Here is a 23,908-nt window from a genome sequence, read left to right on the forward strand (position 1 = left end):
TTTGACTACGGATGAGCGGAAGACGACGGACGAAACTAATACCCAGTAAACTAACAAACAAAATTGATACAAACAAATTGACACTAATCAAGAACAGATTAAATCCCAAATGATCAAACTCTGATACCAAGTTGAATATCAGAATGCGCAACGAACAAGATTAACAAAATAATAAGAATATTATTAAATAAACTGAGAATGCCGAAACTGCTACAAAACCCTAAGAGATTACATTGTGACTAACTTATTGATTGAAACTAACTAATACAAGCACTACTATATATAGTGAAAACTAAAGCAAAATCCTAATCCTTTAAGGATATAGAAAACTCTAATAAACCCTAAATCCTAACCCTTAAAGGATATAAAAAATTCTAATATCCTTGTCCCACAAGAAAACCATAAACAAAAATAAACTAATAACTAATTTTCCAACAATTTCCTGCTTATCTGTGGATTTAAAATTTTATATTTAGAATCTTTGGAAGGATTGGAAAACATATTACTTGTATACCTATTCCTCTGTCCTACCTTTGTCGGTAAAGGATTAGGTAACGTTTGCTATCGACTCCTTTAGTGTAGGAATCTGATTGCGTTGGATCTTAAACGTGCCATTGAGAGGCTGTTTCTTTTGCGAAGGGTGTTTGTTATATATGTACACCTTTTAGTTATTTCTGTCACCTTTTGAATGCATTCATTTTGTGGTCATCTTGCAGGCTTTCGGTGATTTGGAACCCATCTACACATTCGAAGGCACTTATGACATCAACGCCTTGGTCACCGGTAGGGAAGTCACTGGCATTGCCAGCTTCAGGCCAGCTGCATCGACCCAGCGAAGCCGTCTGTAGTGTAACCTCTCTGAATCTCTACTCCCTCCGCAAGTTTCCTTCATTAATAACGAGGTTGTCTGATGTCAAAAGGGATGAAGTGAATTCATCCATTGACAACCAAAAATAAGGATGCGTTATAAATTGTTGTTTATAGACATTGTATCTGTCACATTCCGGTCCGGGCCCCCACCACATCCCGGGCTCGACTCCACTGTAACACGATATTGTTCGCTTTGGACCCCGACCACGCCCTCACGATTTTGTTTCTAGGAACTCACACGAGAACTTCCCAGTGGGTCACCCATTATGGGATTGCTCTCACGCGAACTCGCTTAACTTCGAAATTCCGATAGAACCCAAAGCCAATAAACTCCCAAAAAACCTCGTGCTAGGTAGAGATGAGAATATACATATAAGGCTTAGAGGATCTACTCCCCTGAACGATGTGGGATGCTACAGTATCGGTATAGTTCTGAAAGACATAAATGATCCTAGCAGACCCTCGAATTATTCGCCAAAAAAGAGCCATACCTGGGCTTGTGCGCCGCCGGCATAACTCCGTGGGCGGACAAGTTTACGTCCAAATGAGTGACAAAGGAAATGAACTTTTTGAAACCTTATGTCCAGAGATTGCTATAACTCGGTAGTTGGGTCAAAGGAAAGCTTGCCAGGGGCGTCTGTATCGACCAGATTATCCTACCACAACAGAAGCAAAAGCAAAATTCCCGCCAAAAGTTGTTGGGTTTTGTAGGATAAGATTTTAACGGGTAGCTAAATGTCATAAGCAGTTACATCTTTGACTGTAACCTTCCAAAATGTCGTCTTCTCCCCCCTCAAGGCCAAGGGAGCCGTTACACGCCCATGAGTTTCGAAGACATTTTTAATCAACAACTGATGTCTATGAGATAAAAAGTTGCTCTTAAGTGCTTGGAGTTTGGTCTAATTGGCCTCTAAGTGAGAGAAATGTTTGACTAGAAGTGTCTGATCAAGTTTTGTTCTCTTGATCATCCGATAACCTTTCCTTAAGTGATTGGAATTTGATCTAATAGGACTCCAAGCTGGAGAAAAGTACGAGTAGAAGTCTGGTCGAGTCTCGTTCTATTAACCATACATTCCAAAGATCATACATTTCTTAGTAATATTTCTTGTGAGTCTCGTTTCATTGACCATACATTCCAAAGATCATACCTTTTAGTAATGTTTTTGGTGTCTAATCGAAATTTGTAAAGTATTATTTTTCTATGTAACTAAAACAAATTGCATCATCATTTCCTATTCACTGCGTTCCAAATTTAAATTTATTATGTCCCAAGTCAAAACTTTCCATTATATCAATTATATTCAAAAACATATTCTTCATCCAAGCTCCATTGCAAAATGCAATCATATTAAATATAACATAATGCACATCTCAAAATTACCATTACCATCCATAATCAAAATTATTAGCCTAACCCACCATACATTTTCCTCCAAAATATAAAACTCAAAATTCTACCACCTACTACCAATTGGACTCCAACCACCACCGCCTCCGCTCGTTTCCCGCTGCTTCTCGGCGTCCCTCTCCAACCCCAAACTCCGAATCTTTAACTGAAACTGCATCACCGCCGTCAAAAACCTCACTGCCTGCCCCGAGCTCAGCAAATCCACCAGCTTTGTCGCCATCGTCGTCCTCAGCAAGTTGGCATTCTCCACCACGGTCTCCAATGCCGACTTAAGCGACTTGATCACCGCGTCGTCCTCCACTATCTCCCCGTGCCCGGCCCTCCCGTACCGCCGCACCACATCCATGAACTGCGGCGCCGCCACGCTCTCGTGAATCTTGGCGAGCTTGTCGTTGAGCGCGCGCTCCTCGACCCGGGTCGCCTCCCTCAGCCGGGCAATCCTGACCCGCTGCTGGTCGCTCAAATCGGGCACCGACTCGGTCACGAGCCGGAATACGATACCCGGTTTGTACCCGGCGATCCAAAGCAGGCTCCTTTCGTAGGAAGTATACCACGTCGGCGAGAAAACCAGTAAAACATCCCGCTGTCCAAGTCGCGATTTCTCGTCGTAATACTGCTGGTAATGGAAGAGAACCCGAGACACCAAATCTCGGAGGTCTTCATCTCGGGCCTCGTCGATCGTCTGCTGGGCCGATAAGAGCTCATCGAGGAAGTGTTCTTGCCGGACCAGCCAGCCCTCGTAGAATGCCTCGAATGTGTTCGACGCATTGCCGCTGTGAGAGCCGTTTGTCATAACCAAAACAAAAACAGCAAAGCTTTCTGGGCTTTTAACAGCGACGAAAAACAGAGAGATGGGTGGGATTAAATAGGAGGTGGGATTCGAAAGGTGGGGGATTTCTTTTGGGATTTTGGTTTTTGATTTGCTTTGTGGGCAAGTAATGCTAATGGGTGAGGATACTTCGAGAGCAAGGTTCATGCATTTTGTTTTTTCAGAGAGAGAGAGAGAGAGAGAGAGGAAAACAGAGGAGGTGAGGCTCAGACGGAGACGCGTGTGCAGGTGGACGCCATTAAAGAGAGAGAGAGAGAGAGAGAGGGGGGGGGGGGATGTATATAACTGAAAGATCTCGGTGGGTTTTGTCTCGTAGTGAAGCCAGAGGAGTGTGAAGGAGTTCAAAGTGGTAGGAGAGGGGAAAGATGTTTTGGTTTGTGATTCTTTTGAGTGTTTGCACGTGTTTTTGTCAAATGGGGGAAGAGGGAGGTGGTTGGGGGGCGCGCGGGGGGCGGGGGGGGGGGGGGTGGGGGTGGGTAATGGGTGTTGGTTTCGATTTGACAAAGAAAGGGCAGAAAAGATGAGGGGTTTGGGGCTGCCCGGATGACGGGGCAACACGTCTCGAGGCTGCCAAGTGGAGGGATTGTGTGAAGCCAAGTCATCCTTTTTGGGGTTTGGGGGTGGTGGTGGGGAGGTTAAACCCTCGGGGGAGGGATGTCTTTCTAAATAGGCAATGTTTGCATTGGTGCAAGGGGGGGAAGTTGTTAAATGGCTAAGTACAAAAGAAGTGTGAAGGATGGATGCTTTGGTTGTCACTTGTTGGTTCGGCGGAATTGGACCATTTCGATGGAGACGGAACTCATTTTTGAATTGTACTTTAGGATATGCGTACTTACTTTTCGGATGAGTTAACAAGGGATTATGTTACCTTTTTATTCCTTGCATTTTAGTAAACCCATGATGTCAGGAGTGAGAATTATACTCATACTTTGCATTCTCGTTCTTGGTAAGTAAACAGACCACTATTGAGTTGGATAGCGGTTAACCATATTGTTCTTCCATTCAATAGTATACAATTTACTTGAGGTAGTATTTCTGTTGCATGAAAGATTCATCTAAAGGGGATAATCTATTCTAAGGGAGGGGGGCTAAAAGAACTTTTTGGATACAACATTATATTGCATTTAAGTGGGTGGTTTAGGCCACACAATGGGTCAACCACTTCCTAAATATTAAACTCAACACAAAAAATAATATGTTCTCGCTATTAATGTGAATCAAACCCGGAACCTCGAACTTACAAATGAAGATCAACATTGCTTCATCGTATCACTAGTTAGACTAACTTGAACTTGATCTCAATCTGTTTCCCAGTCCTAGTCAGTAAACTAGTCACTAGCGTGTGTGATGACGGGAGAAAATAATAAAGTGGGGGGCAGCTCCAAGCGATTGCTGATTGCAGTGAAGTTGAAGGGTAGGTGACAAATTTGCCTTGACTTTTAGTGATGGGAGAATTTGGTTGCCATGATAAATGTTCAGCAAACAAGCTGCTGCGCTGCTTGAATTGAGAAAATTGGTTCATGACGTGTACCAACTACTGCAAGTGACCATTGGCATTTTTGACCAGCCAATGATGGTTGTGGTGGCTTCTATGTGGCACAAAGATAAAAAAAAAACTCATTTAGAAGTGACTAGAAAATAAGCCCGCGCGTTGCGGCGGGAACCACTGTTTCAGGCGTAACTACATGAATAAAACACATTAAACTTGAACAAATTCAACACAATCATGAATGAACAAAGGGGCACATAAGTGAATGAGATCGATAAGATAAACAACTTGACTTTTATATACATTCAACTAAGCTAACATGTAAAGACATTGCACAATTAGTAGGAAGAAACTGAGTTAAGACTTGCTAATCTATCACCTTGTCTTACAGAAACCCACTTAATACTCTCATAACCAGTTTGCTTGTACACCGCAAAGTCCATCAGTTGTTCGTATAAAGAGGTATGCAGAGGAGAAATACAATAACTATTGATGCCACTTTAGTGGGAAAAAGAAAAGCATGATGGAAAAACATATATGCTTCCAATGATTCATCCTCGAAGACAAAAATATGAACAAAGAGAAAGAAAAGCTAATAATAATGAGAGACGTAACAGTAACACTTTGTAGTATAGAACTATGCTTTTTTCTTAATTATTAATGTTGGATTGCTTTCTTTTCTCATGGAAAAGTCAGGATTATGGAACTTACTTTCATTTTGTTGAAGTTCATTCTCTGGACAAACTCTTGATAGAGCATTTCATTTTCTTTCTTTGAGATTTCACAATGAACTTCATCCAAATCTCCGGTGGTATCGTCCCAACCCTCTGGCATAACCTTGAAATCAGGTTTGTAGGTAAGGGATACCACGTGGAATTCGCGGTCATGAGAATTAAAAAATCTGAAAAGAGGAAAGGAGTTATGCACTATGAGAAATAAAATCTGGCTATTAGATCAGCCAAGCACCACTAAGCTTATAAATTTGCGACTACAATTAACGCAGCATGAAACCTTTACCATCAGTATGAAGTATGCACAGAATATTGATATCATTACAAAATTATTAGAACTACAGGACCCATTGTATATAATAGAAGTAATGCTTGTGAATTGATATCTTACTCTGGGCAGGTGTCAAGCAGGAGCTCAACAGAATCATCTAAAGGACGACCAAGCTTTTTCTCCTCTTCCCCCTCAAGCTCTTTAAGCCAAAGCATAGCATGCACTCTCTGCCTTATAATCCTATAATCCTTAGCCAGCCTCTCAACAGTATAAACTTCAGGGATTTCCTTGTGCTTCTTATACATCTCAGCCTTCTCTGAGTCTTTGAGATAAGACCCTCTCGCACCAGGCTCACTTCCACTTCTCTTATCCTATCCTCAATTTCTTGCAAACCAGATACCACTGATGATTGAGATAAAGAAACATAGATTATGAGATTAAAACAAAACTGACCAAAAAGGATACAGAGCCGACGACTTAAAATGTAACTATTTACTTGTTATGAAATATGAATTTAAAATGTAACTATTTACTCTGTTATCAAGCAACCAAGTTATGAAATACGAATTTAAAATGTACTATTTACTGTGTTTGTAATGAATCTGTGAAATCAAATAGTTAAACCCTAAAAAGCACCACTGTAAATAGCATAAGAAAATTGAATTAACCCTAAAGAAATTGAGAGAGAAGAATATGAAAAGGGAATACCTTTCGGCTCTTGTTATTGGAAAAAAACCCAACAGAGCAAAAGCCTCCAACTCCAAACACTGTTGTGGGATTTTGAAGAGAGCAAGAGAGAATATATCAGAAGAAATAAAGCCAAACTGCACTGCTTTTATATATCAATGTTTGAAACAATCTTTCAAATTTCTAAAAAAAATTAATAATACTTTTAAATAATGAACAGAATCTCCCTTTTGGTCCAAAAGAGAGAAACAAATAATAAAATAATAGAACCCAGAACCCTTTAAAGCCAATTATATGTGGGGGTGGGGTTGTGGGATCACAAAAAGTCCAAAATTTTTTTGCACCGCCCATGAAAATTAAACATTGACATTGATTCACAGAGAAGAATATGGGCAACGACAAAGATGGGATGCGGGAGGGGAGGATGAGAATAGAGGGAATAGACACAGACCAAAAATATAATTAACAACTAATGGCATATATATATCAAGGACACAAATAGTTGCAGAGGCGTGGATTATACCTTTTCATCTTGGATTTGAGAACTTCGTGGCCTCCGCCTTATTTTTGAACACCAGATTTGAGCTCTGTGTGCTCAAATTAAATGAGTTCATCCAGGCATGGGCTTCAGATCTCACTAACTCTCTGCAAGCATGGGCTTCCTCCTCAATTTCCGTCATATTCTCTATGCGCTCTATCCCTCCTCCCTCACTCAATCAGGTCAGAGAGCAGACAAATCTGATGTAGACTTCAATGTATACGAATCCATGGTTGAACTCATTTCGTGACAAACTGAGTGAAAGAAATGAATCATCAAATTAAGATCCACATAATTAGTTGCATTTGTCACTCTTAGATATCTACAATTTAAGATCCGCATAATTAGTTGCATTTGACACCAAAATACCAATCATTCCAAAACACCATTGAAGCACTGACAAATCACAAATTTCACCAAATTCAAAAGCACCCAACACCCACCAATAAAATTTGGAAAAAGTCCTATTGAAAGGATGAGATTGCTTGAAACAAAACCCCCAAAATCACAAAAATGAAATTTTAACAGAAAACCCATTTCTAAGCCCAAACTTAACACTTCTAACACATAATTTTCAAACCACAAAATTACCCACCCTAAAAAGTGAACCTGTTCGTAATGGTAGAGAAGGGTTGAGTAGTGAAACCCATATGATCAAACTACCAAATACTGAAGAAAAAAAATTAATAATTACCTCAACAGCTAACGGAGCCAAAGCCAAACCCCAGAGTTTCGAATGGCAGAAATGATAACAGAAACATGAATGGTCCTTCTTCCTTCCCCACTACTGCTGCCACTTTCTCTCTCTAAATGAGTTACCATTACACCAAACCATTAGCATGCAAGTATTTAACTACAATGTTTAGTGCTTTGCAACTGAGTCATGATACTGAATCAAAAGAATAAAAAATCATATATTCTTGGACATTTTATCATGAGATCATACCACCACAATGCTCAAAATCCTAAATTAGTATACATTTGCTTACGCAAAATCTATGCTCGTCAATTCAGACCAACCCTCATACATTTGCAGCTCAAATCAGCACAGGAAAAAAGTGCTAGGCATGTTCCCCCAAAAGTCAATTTATCAGTCTTTGAAATGGGCAATAAAAACCCATCAACATTGTGCTTTCAAGAATCATTTTTCTTTAAAAATAAATAAATAAATATAATAAAAAATCAGCTTTTTCGATAATGAATCCAATTAAACAGTTCAGAAGTCAACAGAGCAAAAAACAAAAATCAAGTCACTTTTTATATACATTTTAAATCAATTAGATCAATCAGATAACAGATAGAAGATGGAATTCCACAAAAACTGTAACAAAAGTCAGCTCATTTAGGTACAATTACTACGAAGATTGAAGTTGAAAACATAAAAGGAAGTAAATTTAAATCATTTTGCCCACACTTTCCCAGCAACGAAGCAGAGAATTAAGAAATTGAAAGCAAATGAACTGATTGGCGCAATCAATTTAACCAAAGAAATCCGATTTTACTACGATGGGGGTAAATATGAAGAAAAGGGTGAGAAATTACTTACAGAGAGAGCTTCGACAACTTGGCCTAGAAAGCCAGAGAGGAGATCCTTTCTTATGAGAGAATCAAATCAGTGTTATGAACCTCACGAAATTCGCATTACAGAAACCCATCTGAAACATTTTCATTCAGAAGAATCATTAGTTTCTCTCGTTCTAAATTGAGAATATGTTGAAGAACTGACCAACTGCATACCGCATAATAAAACCTAAAACTAAAGCCAACCCAGTTCAGCAAATGAACATACTATTAGCTAAAGGGATACAAATTTTGTGATTAAATCAAATAACACATATCTACTTTCAAATTGCAATCATATGAGAAATTGGTATCTCTATAACAATGTAATATTTGAACTCCAATTATCAAAATCCAATTAACAAATACACTAATATCTGTACACAAATATAATAACCCAATAATTTAGCAAGAATGAAAAGGAAATAATATGAACAGAGAGATATGTATAATGACCTGGAGGTATACCTTACAGACAGAGTCATTCTTTCGCTTCTTCCCTCTTGACGCTTTACATAATTTCATACCAACAGTAAGAACAATGCAGATTATATACACTTTCAAATTGCAAGAGAAGTTAATAAAACAGGATATATTTTCAGTACCTAACCTCTTGGCATCCTAATTCAAGAACCGTATTCAAGTTATGATCATAAATGAAGAATGCATGTTGGTAAATTAGTTAACTACATTGTTACTTTTTCAGTATCCCATATCCATTATATTTACCCCTATGAAGGGTATGACCGTTAAACCTCAAAGCTCGCCCAAAAATAGGATGGTTCATGTCACATGCCAGAATTACACACCCTACATCTAACATTCAAGAATAAATCCAAATTTCATGATTGGGCAACAACAAAAGAAATGTTAAAAGATGATAAACCCAACCATGATAACTTCTTAGTTTAGTATGTGTTGTGTGTATTAGCTTTGCATTCTTGTCTGTTCTCTGTTTCTGGTTGAGGTACTCATGCTTCTTCTTATTCTCGTCAGTGTTTTTCATCAGACGATCCAACCCTACCCATTCATCCCAACTGTTGAGAGAAAAAAAGAGAGAAAAGGTCAATAAGATAAATGAAATCAAAAGTTTCAAGAGATATTAACCACTGAAAGCTTAAGCATTAGCCTTCATCTCCGATAAACCTCCGTCATCAGAATCAATTACAATATAATGGTCTCATAATAACATCTGCTGTGGTCTAATAAACTAAGGTGAAAGGACCACTTAAACTGAAGCGAGATGGCAAATGATAACCGAAAAATTAAAAAAACATACAAACTGAAGTAGAGCATGGCGCACCAATTAAATGAGAAATGTAAAACATTTTGAATAAAAGAAATAGAAGAACAATCACAGTAAGAGCTCCAAGAGGACATTTTAGAGACGAAATGAGCTCAAAAGTTCAGAACACGCAGGTCAAATACTTTAGTAAAATGCAATGATTTACCAATCTCACTACCACAAAGGAACATACAACACAATCTGAGAATTAGGAACTTCTGGATTGAATCCAAAATCACCTGGTCAATGAATTTAATAAGCTTAGTGATTAGGTTGCTGAAAGATAATTGAAATTATAAAGAAACGAAAAAGGGGTAAAATTATACACATGGAAAGACAGTGAACCCCAAACCCTTATTTTCAAACTCAATATATTAGCCATTTTTATCATGCGAACACATGAAAAGCCAAAGTTGCTGATAATGTTTACAACAACGAACACATCACAACTTGGTGTTCTCACGCAAAACACATGCAAAAGTCAATACATTTGGTTGTTTTTATTAAAGAACCAGGCTCAACTTAAGACATAACGATTGCACATTCCACCATAACAACCGCAAATAAATATACCTCAAAAGCCAATGGGCCAAGTTCTCTGTCCAATGATCCAAGTTCCTGAAAATCGCAACACAGCAAAGCCATTAACACTAACTCACAGAACAGCAACGAAAATAACAGCTAAGAAATAACAATGAAAATCTATTTGCACCAATCAAACACCGCTGGAACAGGGATCATAGCAAAGGCACAACAATTAAACGATTAAAAACCACTAACTCAACCATTTTCTCGTGCAAACAAAATTGTCATCTGCATCCACTTTAAAACCATGCTTGTTCAACGATATAATCACACCAAACAGAAAGACTCGATCCATTGTTAACATCACCAACCATAATTCCCCACCAAAAAGAACACAGCTCCATACATTTGTTAGGAAATGATCACAGTCGCTGCGAACCACAGAAAGGGGAAACAAATAATAGGGTAATGAACAAAAAGGGACAAATTGCATACAGTTTGATTTCTGCAGAGAAGCTATAACACTAAAAGACCAACACAACAGGAAGAAAAAGAGAAATGAAGAGGAAGTGGTATTATCAGACAGTGAAGAAAGCAGCACAAAATATCTGTTTTTCTGTCCCAATTTAATAATTTAAAAACATATCTTGCACTCCCAACTAAAAGTTGAATAACCGAACCAGAACCAGACAGAAAAATAAAGCAGGAAAAAAAAACAGGTTCCTAAGCAGGTTCAAACCAGAAGCAGTGAAATAAGGGAAAATTCGGTTCAAAAGGGACACCTAGATTTGAAAGGAATTGAAGCTGCCAGCTGGGAGAAATCCTCATCAATGCTTGCAGAGATAGCTTCCAGTTGGAACCAAATCTCTGAAACCAACCCTCGGTTTAGGCGTCCCTTCATGCCTCACCGCTTCTCTAAGCATACCTCACCAAGAAAAAACAAAACCCAAATTCCGGGCAGCCCTACCTATTGCATTGCTCATCCTACCCCTCCCTCTCTCCTCCAATTTTTCCTTCCAGGAGTCCTGCTCTCTCTTCTCTCTGGCATCGCACGACCCCTCTCTCTTATCTGCCATCGGACGACTCCTCTCTCTCTTCTCTCTCGCATCACACGACACCTCCCATCTCTTCCCATCTCTTCTCGCTGGCATCGTTGCAGGCTAGGCCTGCCCGTGGCGCCATCCATCTGAAAAACCCAACCACAAACAAAACCCACCAACCCAGTCACAGCCCAAACCCGCAAAAGCCCATACAACTAAATCTGAAAAGAAAAAAGCCCAGCTGAAATCCTTAGTGAATGGTAAGTCCGTAAATAGAGTGAAACCAGAAAAACAAAATATTATCAAATAAGTAATAATTGGAAAAACATAAACAACTTACAGCCTCCAGCTGTATGAAAATGCTTGTTTAATTTTCTTATGCTGCTTTTAGGGGATGGAAATGGAGGCTTATTCTTGTCTTGTGCTCAATGATATCAATTTCAGCTTGCTCCCAAACGTCCTGCAAAAGCTAAAAGAAAGTTACAGACTTTGCAAGTAAACAATAGCCACTAATTTTTCTCCAAAATTTTCAGATACCTCATTCCCAACCATACACACAAATAAAATAAAAGTAAAAACTCCACAGTACCAATACACAACCAAAATTTGAACCTGAAAATCCATCTTCAAAGTTCTATCAAATGCGAGCATTTACTCAATTTTAAGAAGTTGTATTGTTAAAACTTAAATCCCATGATGAACCCACCTTCCTTAATCTTTTCTAAAGAAGCAATAATTCACATAATGTATCCAAATTAGAAAATAACATATGATTCATGATATCTTATACTTTCATATCCAAGTTATGTTTATGCAAATCATGAGAGGCACACATTTAAATCTCATCCCACACTCCCTAAGTAAAAAAGAAACCAGCTCCTCCATCATTCAATGTCCAAGCAGATTTAGCATGTGGAGTAATAGAATATCAAAACGCAAGTTACAATTTTTAATGTACTTTAATAATTATTTCTTCAACATTACCTCCAAGTAGTTCTTCCGATGGAAATAATTGATTTCAAGTGCCTAACCAGTGAGGCACCCTTTCTTTCCCACACTCTGCTTAACAATCCATGAACCTGAAGAGAGAAGAATCAGTTATAAGTTAATTGATCTTTAGTTGGTTCCATAACTTGCTAAAAAGAAAAGAGAACAAAACAAAAAAAGTTAATCGAAGAATTTTACAAAAGCTACAAAAATTAACTAAATCTCACATCAAAAGAAACCAGAAATTTAATGAAGAATTCTCCAAAACCCACAAATTAAAACGTAAAATTCTACAAAATCAAGAAAAATTTAATACAATCTAATTATATTAATCACCAAATTGAATTAGATCTTCACATCCAATAAGTAACAGAATTTGAAAACATTATACCCCAAGAAACCCCAAATTTACAGAAATTGGGAGCAAAGATCGAAGAGATCTCACGAAGCCGACATCGAAATCGTCAATCGTGTTGCAGAGCACAGCCACACCAAATTTAGATCAAACCCTAATTTCCAGAATAATGATAAAAATCGACAAAAATATATATACAATTGGCACGTTACCATTGATTCGAGTTCTGGTAAGGAGTGCGGCGGCGAGGTAAGGCGAGGTGTGCGACGGCGAGGGGAAGGCGAGGTGTGCGACGGTGAGGCGCCGAATCGACTTTGTCGTTGAAGAGCTCTGGAGCAACATGGGTTTGTCGTCGAAGAGATCTCTAGAACAAAAGTCGGGTTTGCTTTCTACGATGCTCGAAACGTGCACGCTGAAGGGTGGTAATTTCGTAAATAAATCAAAATTTTCAATCCGAAACTGAAGAGGCGGTGGCAATCTTGTAAATAAACTGAAATCAGGTACAATGAACAGTAAGAAACAGTGCCAATTGCAATGCTTTCTTTAGACTAAAGTAATTTTCAAATAACTAAAAGTGTTTTTAGTGAAAATATATTTGAAAACAGTTTTTAGTAAAAAAAACAAGTAAACCCTAAAAAAGTACTTCACGTACTTTTAGAACTCAAAAACATTGTGGTTTTTTAACCAAAATGGTCATTTGAGATTTAAAATCAATAAAAGTAATCCATGTGATTGTCAACCGGCAATTATTTTGGTTTTCTGTGCAAAATATCAGGGAAATTGAAGAAACCACTAATTCAAGTGGAGGGGTTGATTTGACAAAAATACCTGCAATTTAATTGAGGTTTTTCACGAAATGACCATAATGAATATGTTCTCGCTATTAATGTGAATCAAACCCGGAACCTCGAACTTACAAATGAAGATCAACATTGCTTCATCGTATCACTAGTTAGACTAACTTGAACTTGATCTCAATCTGTTTCCCAGTCCTAGTCAGTAAACTAGTCACTAGCGTGTGTGATGACGGGAGAAAATAATAAAGTGGGGGGCAGCTCCAAGCGATTGCTGATTGCAGTGAAGTTGAAGGGTAGGTGACAAATTTGCCTTGACTTTTAGTGATGGGAGAATTTGGTTGCCATGATAAATGTTCAGCAAACAAGCTGCTGCGCTGCTTGAATTGAGAAAATTGGTTCATGACGTGTACCAACTACTGCAAGTGACCATTGGCATTTTTGACCAGCCAATGATGGTTGTGGTGGCTTCTATGTGGCACAAAGATAAAAAAAAAACTCATTTAGAAGTGATTTTCAAATAACTAAAAGTGTTTTTAGTGAAAATATATTTGAAAACAGTTTTTAGTAAAAAAAACAAGTAAACCCTAAAAAAGTACTTCACGTACTTTTAGAACTCAAAAACATTGTGGTTTTTTAACCAAAATGGTCATTTGAGATTTAAAATCAATAAAAGTAATCCATGTGATTGTCAACCGGCAATTATTTTGGTTTTCTGTGCAAAATCTCAGGGAAATTGAAGAAACCACTAATTTTAGTGGAGGGGTTGATTTGACAAAAATACCTGCAATTTAATTGAGGTTTTTCACGAAATGACCATAATGATTGACGATGAGCAATTTTATGGATCATTTCTATCGATTATAAATCATATGGACCAAAGTGAGGGGTTATGCTAATTTCAGAGACCATTTTAACTAAAAACCAAACATTTTCTCTAAAAACGCTTCCAATTGTTTTAAAACGAATTTATACCTTCTTATCACCTCAACAACTCAACAAGTCTCAATTCTTTTATGCTTGAAGTGGGAAATCCAATGAGGTTTGAACTTGTGTGGCGACCAACAATGAAACTATTTGTTAATTATTTATCCTCGTTAGTAAATTTGTGTGCTTTTGTTTTTCGTATACGTCATAATGTTTCGTTGAAATATACATTTAACAACTCTAATGTACTAAAAACGTATTATACACATACATACATATTGAAATATATGTTTTCCAATAATCTCGCTCGCGCAAATGATCTATGTTCTTAAGAAGAGATGTGAATAATATTTTTGTAAATTCACACTTATATGACTCTTCACATTCCCTAACAAAGGTGTTCATTTGTAGACCATAAGTTTTGAATCGCATAGTAATGGGTCTTTTCTTTTGACTACCCTAATCTCGCGGGAAGGGATCGGACTCGGGAGCAAAGGGTAGGACACACTACCTAGCCAAAATCATTAAGCGGGGTGTACTTAATTGAGATTTTGAAAATTTTTAAAGAGTATAGCGTCGACTTGCTGAGCAAATCTTTAGCATGGAGTTCCCAATTCATACATCCATTTCACAATTTCAGTAGAAGATAAAAATGAAATGCCAAGTCCATCTACTGAATCTTAAATCACATGAAATTGGATTAACAAAGCTCCAAGAACACCGAGGAGTTCAAACATCCATAGATGCCACATACAAAGATTACGAGTGAGAATTATGGAAGTCATTAATTCCTTAACTAGGCTAGCCACAGAATGAGAGTAGGTTGGAAACATATCGAACGAGAAAGTACAACCGTCAAACATACAAGCAGTAACAAGCAAGTTTCCTAAGAAAAATATCTGATCGTAATATTGGCTAAGCCTCAATGATGAACAAAACAAAATGATTTCCTGAAGCTAAGCGAAACATGACCTGCTAATAGATTATTCATTTGCCTATAATATCAACTCAAGCAAATGTTTTAGAGAGAACACGACACAATTTAGAAATTCATGTAAGCGATATCAAGGTTAGAGAGGAGACAAAAAAAAGTGAGAATTATCTTTATACTCCTATTATTTGAAATACTGAAAGCCTAGATACTAAATTTGCAGTATTAGTTTCTAGTTAAATCTTGATCATTCTTGTCTATCTCTTTGAGTGTTTGGGCTTTATTTTAGGAGTGTGCAAAACTTTGACAAACAATAGACGTAATGTCAGGCTTAACTGTATCCACAAGGCTTATTCGCATATCCCTTTTGCATATTGTATGTGGGGGCGAATAGAGTATGAAAGACATCATATTTATACGTGCCTTGAAGCAATCTTTCATCCTTCGTCACAACCATAACCCACATGCTACAACAAAAAAATTCCAACAAAACTTGTGTAGCACATGCAACCATATGGGAAGAAATATGAGATTGAAATGTTCTAAACTGCTTAAGCATTGAGTTTATCAGATTCTAAACAGGATTGACATAACCAAGACAATTACAAATAGCTCCACACAAATTAAGAATTTGAAAGCTTCAAGTCATACAAATGAAAACTTTGTCTATTTAAAACAAACGCAAATATAAAAGAGGCAAGGTTCAAAGCGATGGTAGGAAAAGTAGAGAAAACAAGAAAAGAAAAACAACAAGCAGCATATCTTTGTCCTTCTTTAGCCTTCTTGAACTTTGAGGTACGAGTCTCTAATTGCACTCATTTTTCTAACAACCATATTCAGAAGCATCCGCTCCCTTGGTGATACTGCACAACAGGAGAGTCCGATCTGCATCACAGCAAACAAGCATTCCTCTACCTTTTTTGCTTTCACCACTCCACGATTGTTACGTCTGGGCAGCGCATTCCTTTCGTATCTGTCATTGTTAACACTACCATTAGCTTCGAGGTCGAGGAGCAATGAAGGGTCAACAACATCCATGACATGGTCGGGCAAAGCCAAGGCTGCGAATTCGTAAATGCTTAGACCTTCGATGAACATGTCATCAGTAGGTGTTTTTCCTGTGAACATTTCTAGCAAGAGTATCCCGTAGCTGTAAACATCTCCCAATATGGAAACTTGGCCTCCCATGCCGTACTCTGCCATGACATACATGTAGGCAATAAGATGTCACATGCAATTGACTATTAAAATTGATATCTTATTTCAGATTAATGTTACTTGTTTCCAGGAAAAAGAGTCAATAGTATATCTTTAATAAATAGAATTTAATTAGTTGGTTTTTAGTAATAAGTTAATAAGAACTGAAAAAAGAAATTAGAATGATGGAATCTCATACCCGGAGCAATGTAACCTATAGAACCCTTTAGTTGCGATGACATTGTTTGATTGAGGGAAGGATCATTAGATGCTTCCAAGAGGAACGTTGCTAAACCAAAGTCCCCAACATGGGCTACCATGTCTTCATCAAGAAGTACATTGCTCGGCTTTAAATCACAATGAACAATGGACGTTTCACAATGGTTGTGGAGATAATCTAACGCAGAAGCAACATCAATGGCTATGTTCAATCTTTGCATAAAATTCAATCTCATACTTGGAGATTGCTCCTCATCTCTAGGATGCAACCACGAGTCAAGACTTCCATTTGGCATGAACTCGAAGACTAGACTTTTGAAGTCTCTACCATGATTATCAATGCTCGAGCATGCAGTTATGATCTTGAGAAGATTTCGGTGCCTGACACTTCTTAAAGCTTTGCATTCATCATTGAAACTCTTGGACGCTCCTTCTTGTTGAAGGTTTAATACCTTAATAGCAACTATCGTTCCATCGCTAGGAATTACCCCTTTATAAACAGAACCAAAACTTCCCGAACCAATCAAATTATCCACAGAGAAACCGTTAGTCGATTCAACAAGTTGTGAGTAGGAAACACCTGATTTCCAATCCTTATAAGAACGTGAAGTTACAAGTCCATCTCTTGACTTTTTCAGCATTGAACGAGCACCGAAGAAGCATGATAGAGCAATTATGAATGCAAGTGCGCAAGATATAGGGATGACTACTTTTGAGGAAAGTCCTCGAGATGAATGGTGTTTATTTTTGGGGCATGCAGGTAGATGTAATTGTGGGATGCCACCACAGAGCCTATGATTTCCAAGAACTGAGACACCACTGACATTTGAAAAAATTCCTTCTTTAGGCAACTCACCTTCAAAATCATTATACGAAAGATTGAGATACTCAAGTGCTCTAAGCTTACCTATGAATACAGGAATCTGCTCGGATAAGTTATTGCTTGAAATGTCAAGTTTTTCCAAGCCCCTTAAATCTTTAAGAGACTGCGGAATTGTTCCTTCAAATTTGTTGTTGTCCAAGTACAAGCCCTCCAAACTAGTACAACTGCCAATGGTGCTGGGGATTTCACCTGTTAACTTGTTGTTTGATACATCTAGCATTGTGAGATGCACCAAATCACCCACATTACTTGGCAAGGAACCAGTCAAATAATTTTCAGACAGGTCCAAACTAATTGAAAGGTTTGAAAGCTCTATAAGCTTTTGAGGTATGTTGCCCGTTAGATTGTTATTATAGAGATAAAGTAGTAACAGGTTCTGGCAGTTTCCAAGACTTGGAGGTATACTTCCCTCAAAACTGTTTCCATCCATGTAGAGCTCTATCAATGAAGTTATATTACCAAGGGAAGATGGAATTGGCCCAGAAATTTTGTTAGCATGCAAATCTAGTATCTCCATCTTCTCGAGCTTCCCAATTTCTTCAGGGACAACACCCGCCAGATAGTTATGAGACACATCTAGATCGATGAGGTTTATAAGATTTCCAATGTCGTTTGGGAGGCTTCCATGTAACAAATTAAACCCTAGATAAAGAACTTGTAGTTGGGTTGAAAGGTTGGCTATGGATCTCGGGATTTCTCCCCCAAAACGATTATAGCTAAGACCCAATTCTTGAAGACTGGTACAATTAGTCAAGAAATTGGGAAAACTCAAATCACCAAGTTTTCCATTTCCCAGTCGATTGTCTGCAAAGTTTAGCCAAATTAAGCTTTGCAAGCTTCCAAGACTTTCTCCAGGGATTGTCCCCGTGAAGTCATTTGAACCAAAATCAATCACCTGAAGTCTAGAAGCATTTGAAATTGATACAGGAATATTTCCTGTGAAATTGTTCATACCACATAAAAATACTACGAGATTAGGAAGCAAGATGCCGAGATTTGGTGGTAGCTCTCCATGTACTTGGTTTTTGGCAACACCGAACTTGTATATGGAAGAAATATTATAAATTGAAGAAGGGAGCATACCAGACAAATTATTCTGCCCAACTGCGAATATCTTCAAGGTTGTTATATGCCCGAGCTCATTTGGTATGCTTCCTTGAAAATTGTTGAGGCTAAGTCTAAGACTCCTCAAAGAAGAAAAGTTTCCTATCCAATCTGGGATGGTTCCACTAAGATTATTAGCAGTAAGATGTAGAACAGTTAAACTCAACCACGAACTGAGTTGGTGTGGAATCGACCCAATAATCTTATTGGAAACAAGATCGAAAACTCTTAGTTGTGTACAGTGGGACATATTAGTCGGAATTTTTCCGCCTAAAGAATTGAAAGACAGGTTGAGACTTTCCAGGGTACGTAGACGACCCAGTTCTTGGGGAATTTCACCATGAAATTTGTTAATTCCCAAGCTTATTTCAACTAGAAGAGTAAGATTCCCAATGGAAGGTGGAATGGAGCCTACCAATTGTTTATCTTCCAGGTCCAGAATCAAGACTCTTTGGGTGGCACGGTGGCATGTAATGCCTACCCAATTGCAGAAGTGGATGGAATGATTCCACGAGCTCATGACACTGAGGGGATCTTCGGTTATTCTTTTCTTGAAGTCTAGCAAAGCCAAGCGATCAGATTTGTTTCCAAGCAGGGTAGGGTCGAGAAATGCAGCAGATTCTGGACATGTGCTTATCATGCACAAAAGTAAGAGAATGAAGCCATGTAGGAATTTCAACAAAACCAGATTACGAATGGTACGTGAATGCTCCATCATTGTTCAAAGACAAATGGAAAACCAGAAAACCAAAGTTTATTTTGCACAAAAGCACGAAAGAGAAGATAATTGATTTTTTTTCCTTAGTGTGATACTTGCTAGCAGATAATTCATTTCTTAGTCTTTGCTATCCATGATAACATCCACTAAGACATTATGTTCTATCATTTCATTTCATCAGTTTGAGGAGAATTTTGAAATTGCACCCAAACGGTGACTTGGAGTTGGTGGAAGACTCCCAACTCTGAGTTCAATCTTTTGCAGCAAACAATGTTTGACCTCTTGATGGCCTCTCCTAGAGTTTAACACTTGTCCATTACTAACTCCACTCTTAAACGTTGTTAACTCACTTAAAGCCATTCTTCATTCCATTTAATCACATCAAAACCTCAACTCAGTTTTGGCGGTAAGTGATGTGAATTCCGGCCATAAATTTGACAGACTGCCAACATTCATGAGGTGGTTTTGGCGGGCATCAGTAACCACGTTGGAAGAGGAAAGTGAGAGAATTTGCAGACTTTTTCATCATAATTACTGTTTTTTCATTTTATTTTATTTTATTTCAGTGGGCCATTTCTTTTATGGATTACGTACCTAAAATCCCTTAGCGTGTTAGTGTCATTCTAAATTGGTCTCAACTTTTTTAAACATTTCAAACAATTACTCAACCTACTGAAAATGTCACATCCGTTAAGCCCTAGTTAAAACTATGTTAAATTATCTAGGAGTTACTTTGTCTCCAAAATCAATAGAAGGTCATAAAAGCATAGCATCCACCAGCGAACGACCACCACCCGCCCCATCATGCCATCACCTCCAAACCTAACACAAAACCACTAACTCCACCCTACAACTCTAACCGCCAACATCAAGAAGAAGGTCGTGGAGGTTGCTAAAATGGTATGAACTGTCATGATGCGGCCACTACCATCTTTACCACCCGCAAAGAAGAACTGAAAGCTTTACGAGCCAATAATCGGAGTATGAGGAAATCAAATGAGCAGAAACAAACTCCTTGAAACTTTATATGACTTCTTAATCCTCTTCTTTGTTAGAAAATTGTCCTCCTAATATAGTTTCAATTTGGGTCCATTTTCGATTCAATTCAATATTTTTTTGTTCATTGGATTCCATATTTACATAATCTATATTTGAAATTCAAATTTTGAGGCAACCAATATTAATGTTGACCATGATATACCCAATTGGTGGATTTTGAACATAATATATGTTTGAAAAATTAACTATGGCTTAACGGATGTGACATTTTTTATAAGTTGGATACTTATTTGGAATGTTTAAAAAGGTTGAGACCAATTTGGAATGACACTAAAAAATTAAGGGGTTCTAGTCAATCCTTCTTTTACTTATTTTCATTTCCTTTTAACATTTCTATACAAATTCAAGTGGAAAGTACACGTGGGTAGCAAATCGTTGCAGACTGGCTTTCTTCTTCTTCTTTTTTTAGAGAAACCTCGATGGTACGAGGAAATTTTTATAGAATCAGAAAAAAGAAGTTAGACATAGTCATGAGAACATAAACCTCACATATCACTACAAGAAGAAATGTAAAAAAAAAAAATACAAGAAAAAACGGGGGCATAAATCTGAGTCTTCTTAAGAAAACAAATAAAAATACAAGAAAATGGAGGGACGTTAAGCCTAAATCCTTCTAAAGAAAAATCTAGAAGGTTTAAACATGCAAAACAAGTTGCAAATCACCAAAAGCAATAGGATAAAAAAAAAAAAAAAAACAAAAACAAACATCATGCAGGAGGATAAACCTATAAATCGGAATGCACATTATGTTGATTTGAGTCTTAATTGAAAATATTCTTGGAATCCTATTTTAGGTAGGATTAGTAGTTTTAGCTCTCGCGTTGCGGCAAGAATGTTAAATGAATTACAAATATTGTATACAAGTATCAAAATAATGGCCTTAATGTGTTGTAAGCATTGTGCGTAGATAGGTAGGAACTATCTACATACAACATCAATGTAAAAAATCTAAGGACAAACACAGTCATGACTCATGATTGAGACTATATCTTATGAACATAAAGAAAGAGCAACATCTAAGAAATTTAATTTCTTAGTCAATATTTGTTCTCTTTATATAAGAAGAGATATCATGCAATAAATAAGCTTCACTAAAAATAAATAAATAAATAAAATAAATAAATAAAAAGAGTGTCAACGAAGATATTAGACCCTAATCTTAAAAGGGTCTCCTCCACCACTCAAAATCTCCACACCAAAACAGAAAATTCCAGTGCTTTCAAACAACCAACAAAAATAATCTACCAACAGATAACATTAATTTTTTGCAACACAATCTTTTATATCTTTCAAGTATAATATTTCTTATAATATATATACAAGCACATAATTTGACATTACAACATAATCTTGCATGTGTAAACTTAGTTTTCATATAGGAGAAATTAGGTTCACATCCTTCTTTTTGTTACTCCATTGATTAAAATCCTATTCATTTTTAATTTTTTATCAAGATACTTGGGTATTAATAACATAATTAATTATTTGAATAATAAAATATTTTTTATTTTTAAATATATTCCTTTAGTGTTAAAAATGTTACAATTAGTATATTTATATTTATGGCTAAATTTTTTATCATATATTTTTATTTTTAGTTTGTACCTATTTTTAATTTGTAAATATTTTTTAATTTGTACCAATTTTCTTTTCATTTTTAATTTGTACCCATATATTAGTTTCTTTTTGTGCCCATATTTTTTAAAGTTTTATTTGTGTTTGTACCCATGTGTATATCGTCACGTGACATTATATATTTAATCAATGATAGAAAAATTACATATGGTATATTTATGTTTTTATGCCTAAACTTTGTATCATATATTTATATTTTTAGTTTGTACCCACTTTTAATTTGCAACATTTTTTTTTAAATTTGTAGTATTTTCTTTTTAGTTTTATTTTGTACCCATGTATTAATTTCTTTTAGGGCCTATATTTTTTAAAAATTCATTTGTACTCATAATTTTTTAATCTTTTATATGTACCCTGATTTATTTATAATGTACCAATTCTTCTTTATTAATGTACATATGTGAAATGTACCAATTTTTTTAACACTATGGATACATTCTTTTGCCATTTATTATTTCTTATTTTTACATAGTTTTTATCCATTTATTCAATCAAAATGTTTGAATTCTTTTATTGTAACCGTTTCTAATAGTATTATAATGAGGGATTTTAAATTTATAGGATTATAAATCTCATAAAATATCAAACAATTAATGTCAAAACTATAAAAATATAAATATTAATAGCAATATAATGAGGTGTACAAAGTCAAGGGACTTTGATCAAACTTTGAATATCATTAAGGTTTTAATCAAAGAATGTTAAGGATTGGGAATCGCATCCAAAGTATCCCTTGCATATATATACAAATATATATAACCACATAAGCATAGGCTTAGGAGCAAAAAGGAAGGGGGGTTGTAGGGTAATTTGATTTCATCGGTTGCTTTGGGTACCCTTAAGACAATGCAAGCATTCATAAATGTTTGAACATGATTATCATTTTCTCATACTGCGTTTATATGGTTATTTCTAGTCAGGGTTTGCAAAGTTAACAACGATCGAGAGATGAGTTTAAACAACATCAGCAAATACAAAAGGGCATTGTAAGTGTTTAGTCCAGTTGAAATCATGTTACCTTTGGAGTAAATTCATAACAATTTCGATTTGTTTGGATCGCATAAGATTATTAAAAGCTAAAAACAACAAGCCCTAAATGCTACGAGTATTGGATGGTCTAGATTAATGGGACCACAATAATAACTAATTCAAACCAATCTAGACCATACAATGCTTGTAGCATTTAAAGCTACATAGCATAAAAGAATTTTCTCTTTTAATACCCATAATAAGTACAAAAATTTAATGAAAATTGTATCTTAAAGGGTGATTTTGTATAGAATCAATAAAAAGTTACAATATTTAAGTTAATTATAAATAGGTTAATCGTGTATTGTGATACTTAAATGCATTTAAAATAAGCAAAAAAATTACAAAATCTTCCATTACAACTGGCACTCACTTCAATTGGCACCACTTTGTCCTATTTTTTTTTTTTTTATATTTTAGAATAGGTCAATACAGATTTAGACACTGCAAGGAAGTTTTTGTTTCCTGATTCTGTTTTTTTACATTTGGATTCTGACTCTGCATTGCAATGTCTGCTTCCTAGTTTCATTTGTTCATCACTCACACACCTCATATGCTTCAGACCTCATGCGACTCATGATTTTTACATCTGGATTACATTGCAATGCATTGTCCATTCATGGTTTTGAATTGCAGACCATAGAATTGCTGCTCTCTCATCTCACTGTCCCTCTCTTCGCAAACTCATCTATTTAACTAGACCAGCTCTCCTCTCAGTGATGGCTTGCACGAAAAATTAATCTTTTGTAGCATATTTATTCACCGAATCAGGGCTTCTATATGTTTCCTATGTCTTGGTAGTCTAGCCAACTCTGCCTTTGTCCAATAACCATTTTT

At 36.6% G+C, this 23,908-nt stretch overlaps 2 protein-coding genes, 1 long non-coding RNA gene and 1 pseudogene across 17 annotated transcripts in view; 1 reads left to right on the plus strand and 3 right to left on the minus strand.

The window, feature by feature from the left end:
* The window catches only part of LOC126592402 (acyl-coenzyme A oxidase 4, peroxisomal-like), a 166,094-nt pseudogene that overhangs the window by 108,734 nt on the left and 33,452 nt on the right, over positions 1 to 23,908 (plus strand).
* The window catches only part of LOC126592389 (probable LRR receptor-like serine/threonine-protein kinase At3g47570), a 52,854-nt gene that overhangs the window by 26,324 nt on the left and 2,622 nt on the right, over positions 1 to 23,908 (minus strand). Inside the window, exon 2 of one of the 2 annotated variants that reach the window (XM_050258073.1) lies at positions 17,810 to 19,107. The exons of the other annotated variant lie outside the window; for it this stretch is intronic. Coding sequence (XP_050114030.1) covers positions 17,810 to 19,107 — 1,298 coding nt within the window. The remainder of the gene's footprint in view (positions 1 to 17,809; positions 19,108 to 23,908) is intronic. 2 annotated transcript variants of the gene reach the window in all.
* LOC126592396 (protein ZW2-like) lies at positions 2,201 to 3,517 on the minus strand. The gene has a single exon (XM_050258084.1). It carries the CDS (start codon positions 3,252 to 3,254, stop codon positions 2,325 to 2,327), a length of 930 nt encoding a protein of 309 aa, XP_050114041.1. The 5' UTR covers positions 3,255 to 3,517; the 3' UTR covers positions 2,201 to 2,324.
* Positions 4,206 to 13,040, minus strand: LOC126592414 (uncharacterized). 14 transcript variants are annotated; one of them, XR_007612628.1, is made up of 14 exons: positions 12,788 to 13,039; positions 12,218 to 12,312; positions 11,574 to 11,693; positions 10,976 to 11,454; positions 10,242 to 10,286; positions 9,275 to 9,365; positions 8,852 to 8,892; positions 8,370 to 8,478; positions 7,518 to 7,629; positions 6,809 to 7,077; positions 6,307 to 6,365; positions 5,719 to 6,000; positions 5,308 to 5,497; positions 4,206 to 4,696 (listed from the first exon to the last, which is right to left on the minus strand). It is a non-coding gene; the product is annotated as an uncharacterized LOC126592414 (long non-coding RNA). The 14 variants fall into 14 exon arrangements; XR_007612623.1 differs by having other exon boundaries at positions 8,840 to 8,892; positions 9,275 to 9,420; XR_007612616.1 differs by having other exon boundaries at positions 9,275 to 9,420; positions 12,788 to 13,038.

This window comes from Malus sylvestris, chromosome 12 (assembly GCF_916048215.2).
Source record: "Malus sylvestris chromosome 12, drMalSylv7.2, whole genome shotgun sequence".
Lineage (NCBI taxonomy): Eukaryota > Viridiplantae > Streptophyta > Magnoliopsida > Rosales > Rosaceae > Malus > Malus sylvestris.

What these genes read in the sequence shown, in the direction of transcription:
- LOC126592396 (XM_050258084.1), bottom strand. Translation starts at nt 3,254, where the DNA reads ATGAACCTTGCTCTCGAAGTATCCTCACCCATTAGCATTACTTGCCCA.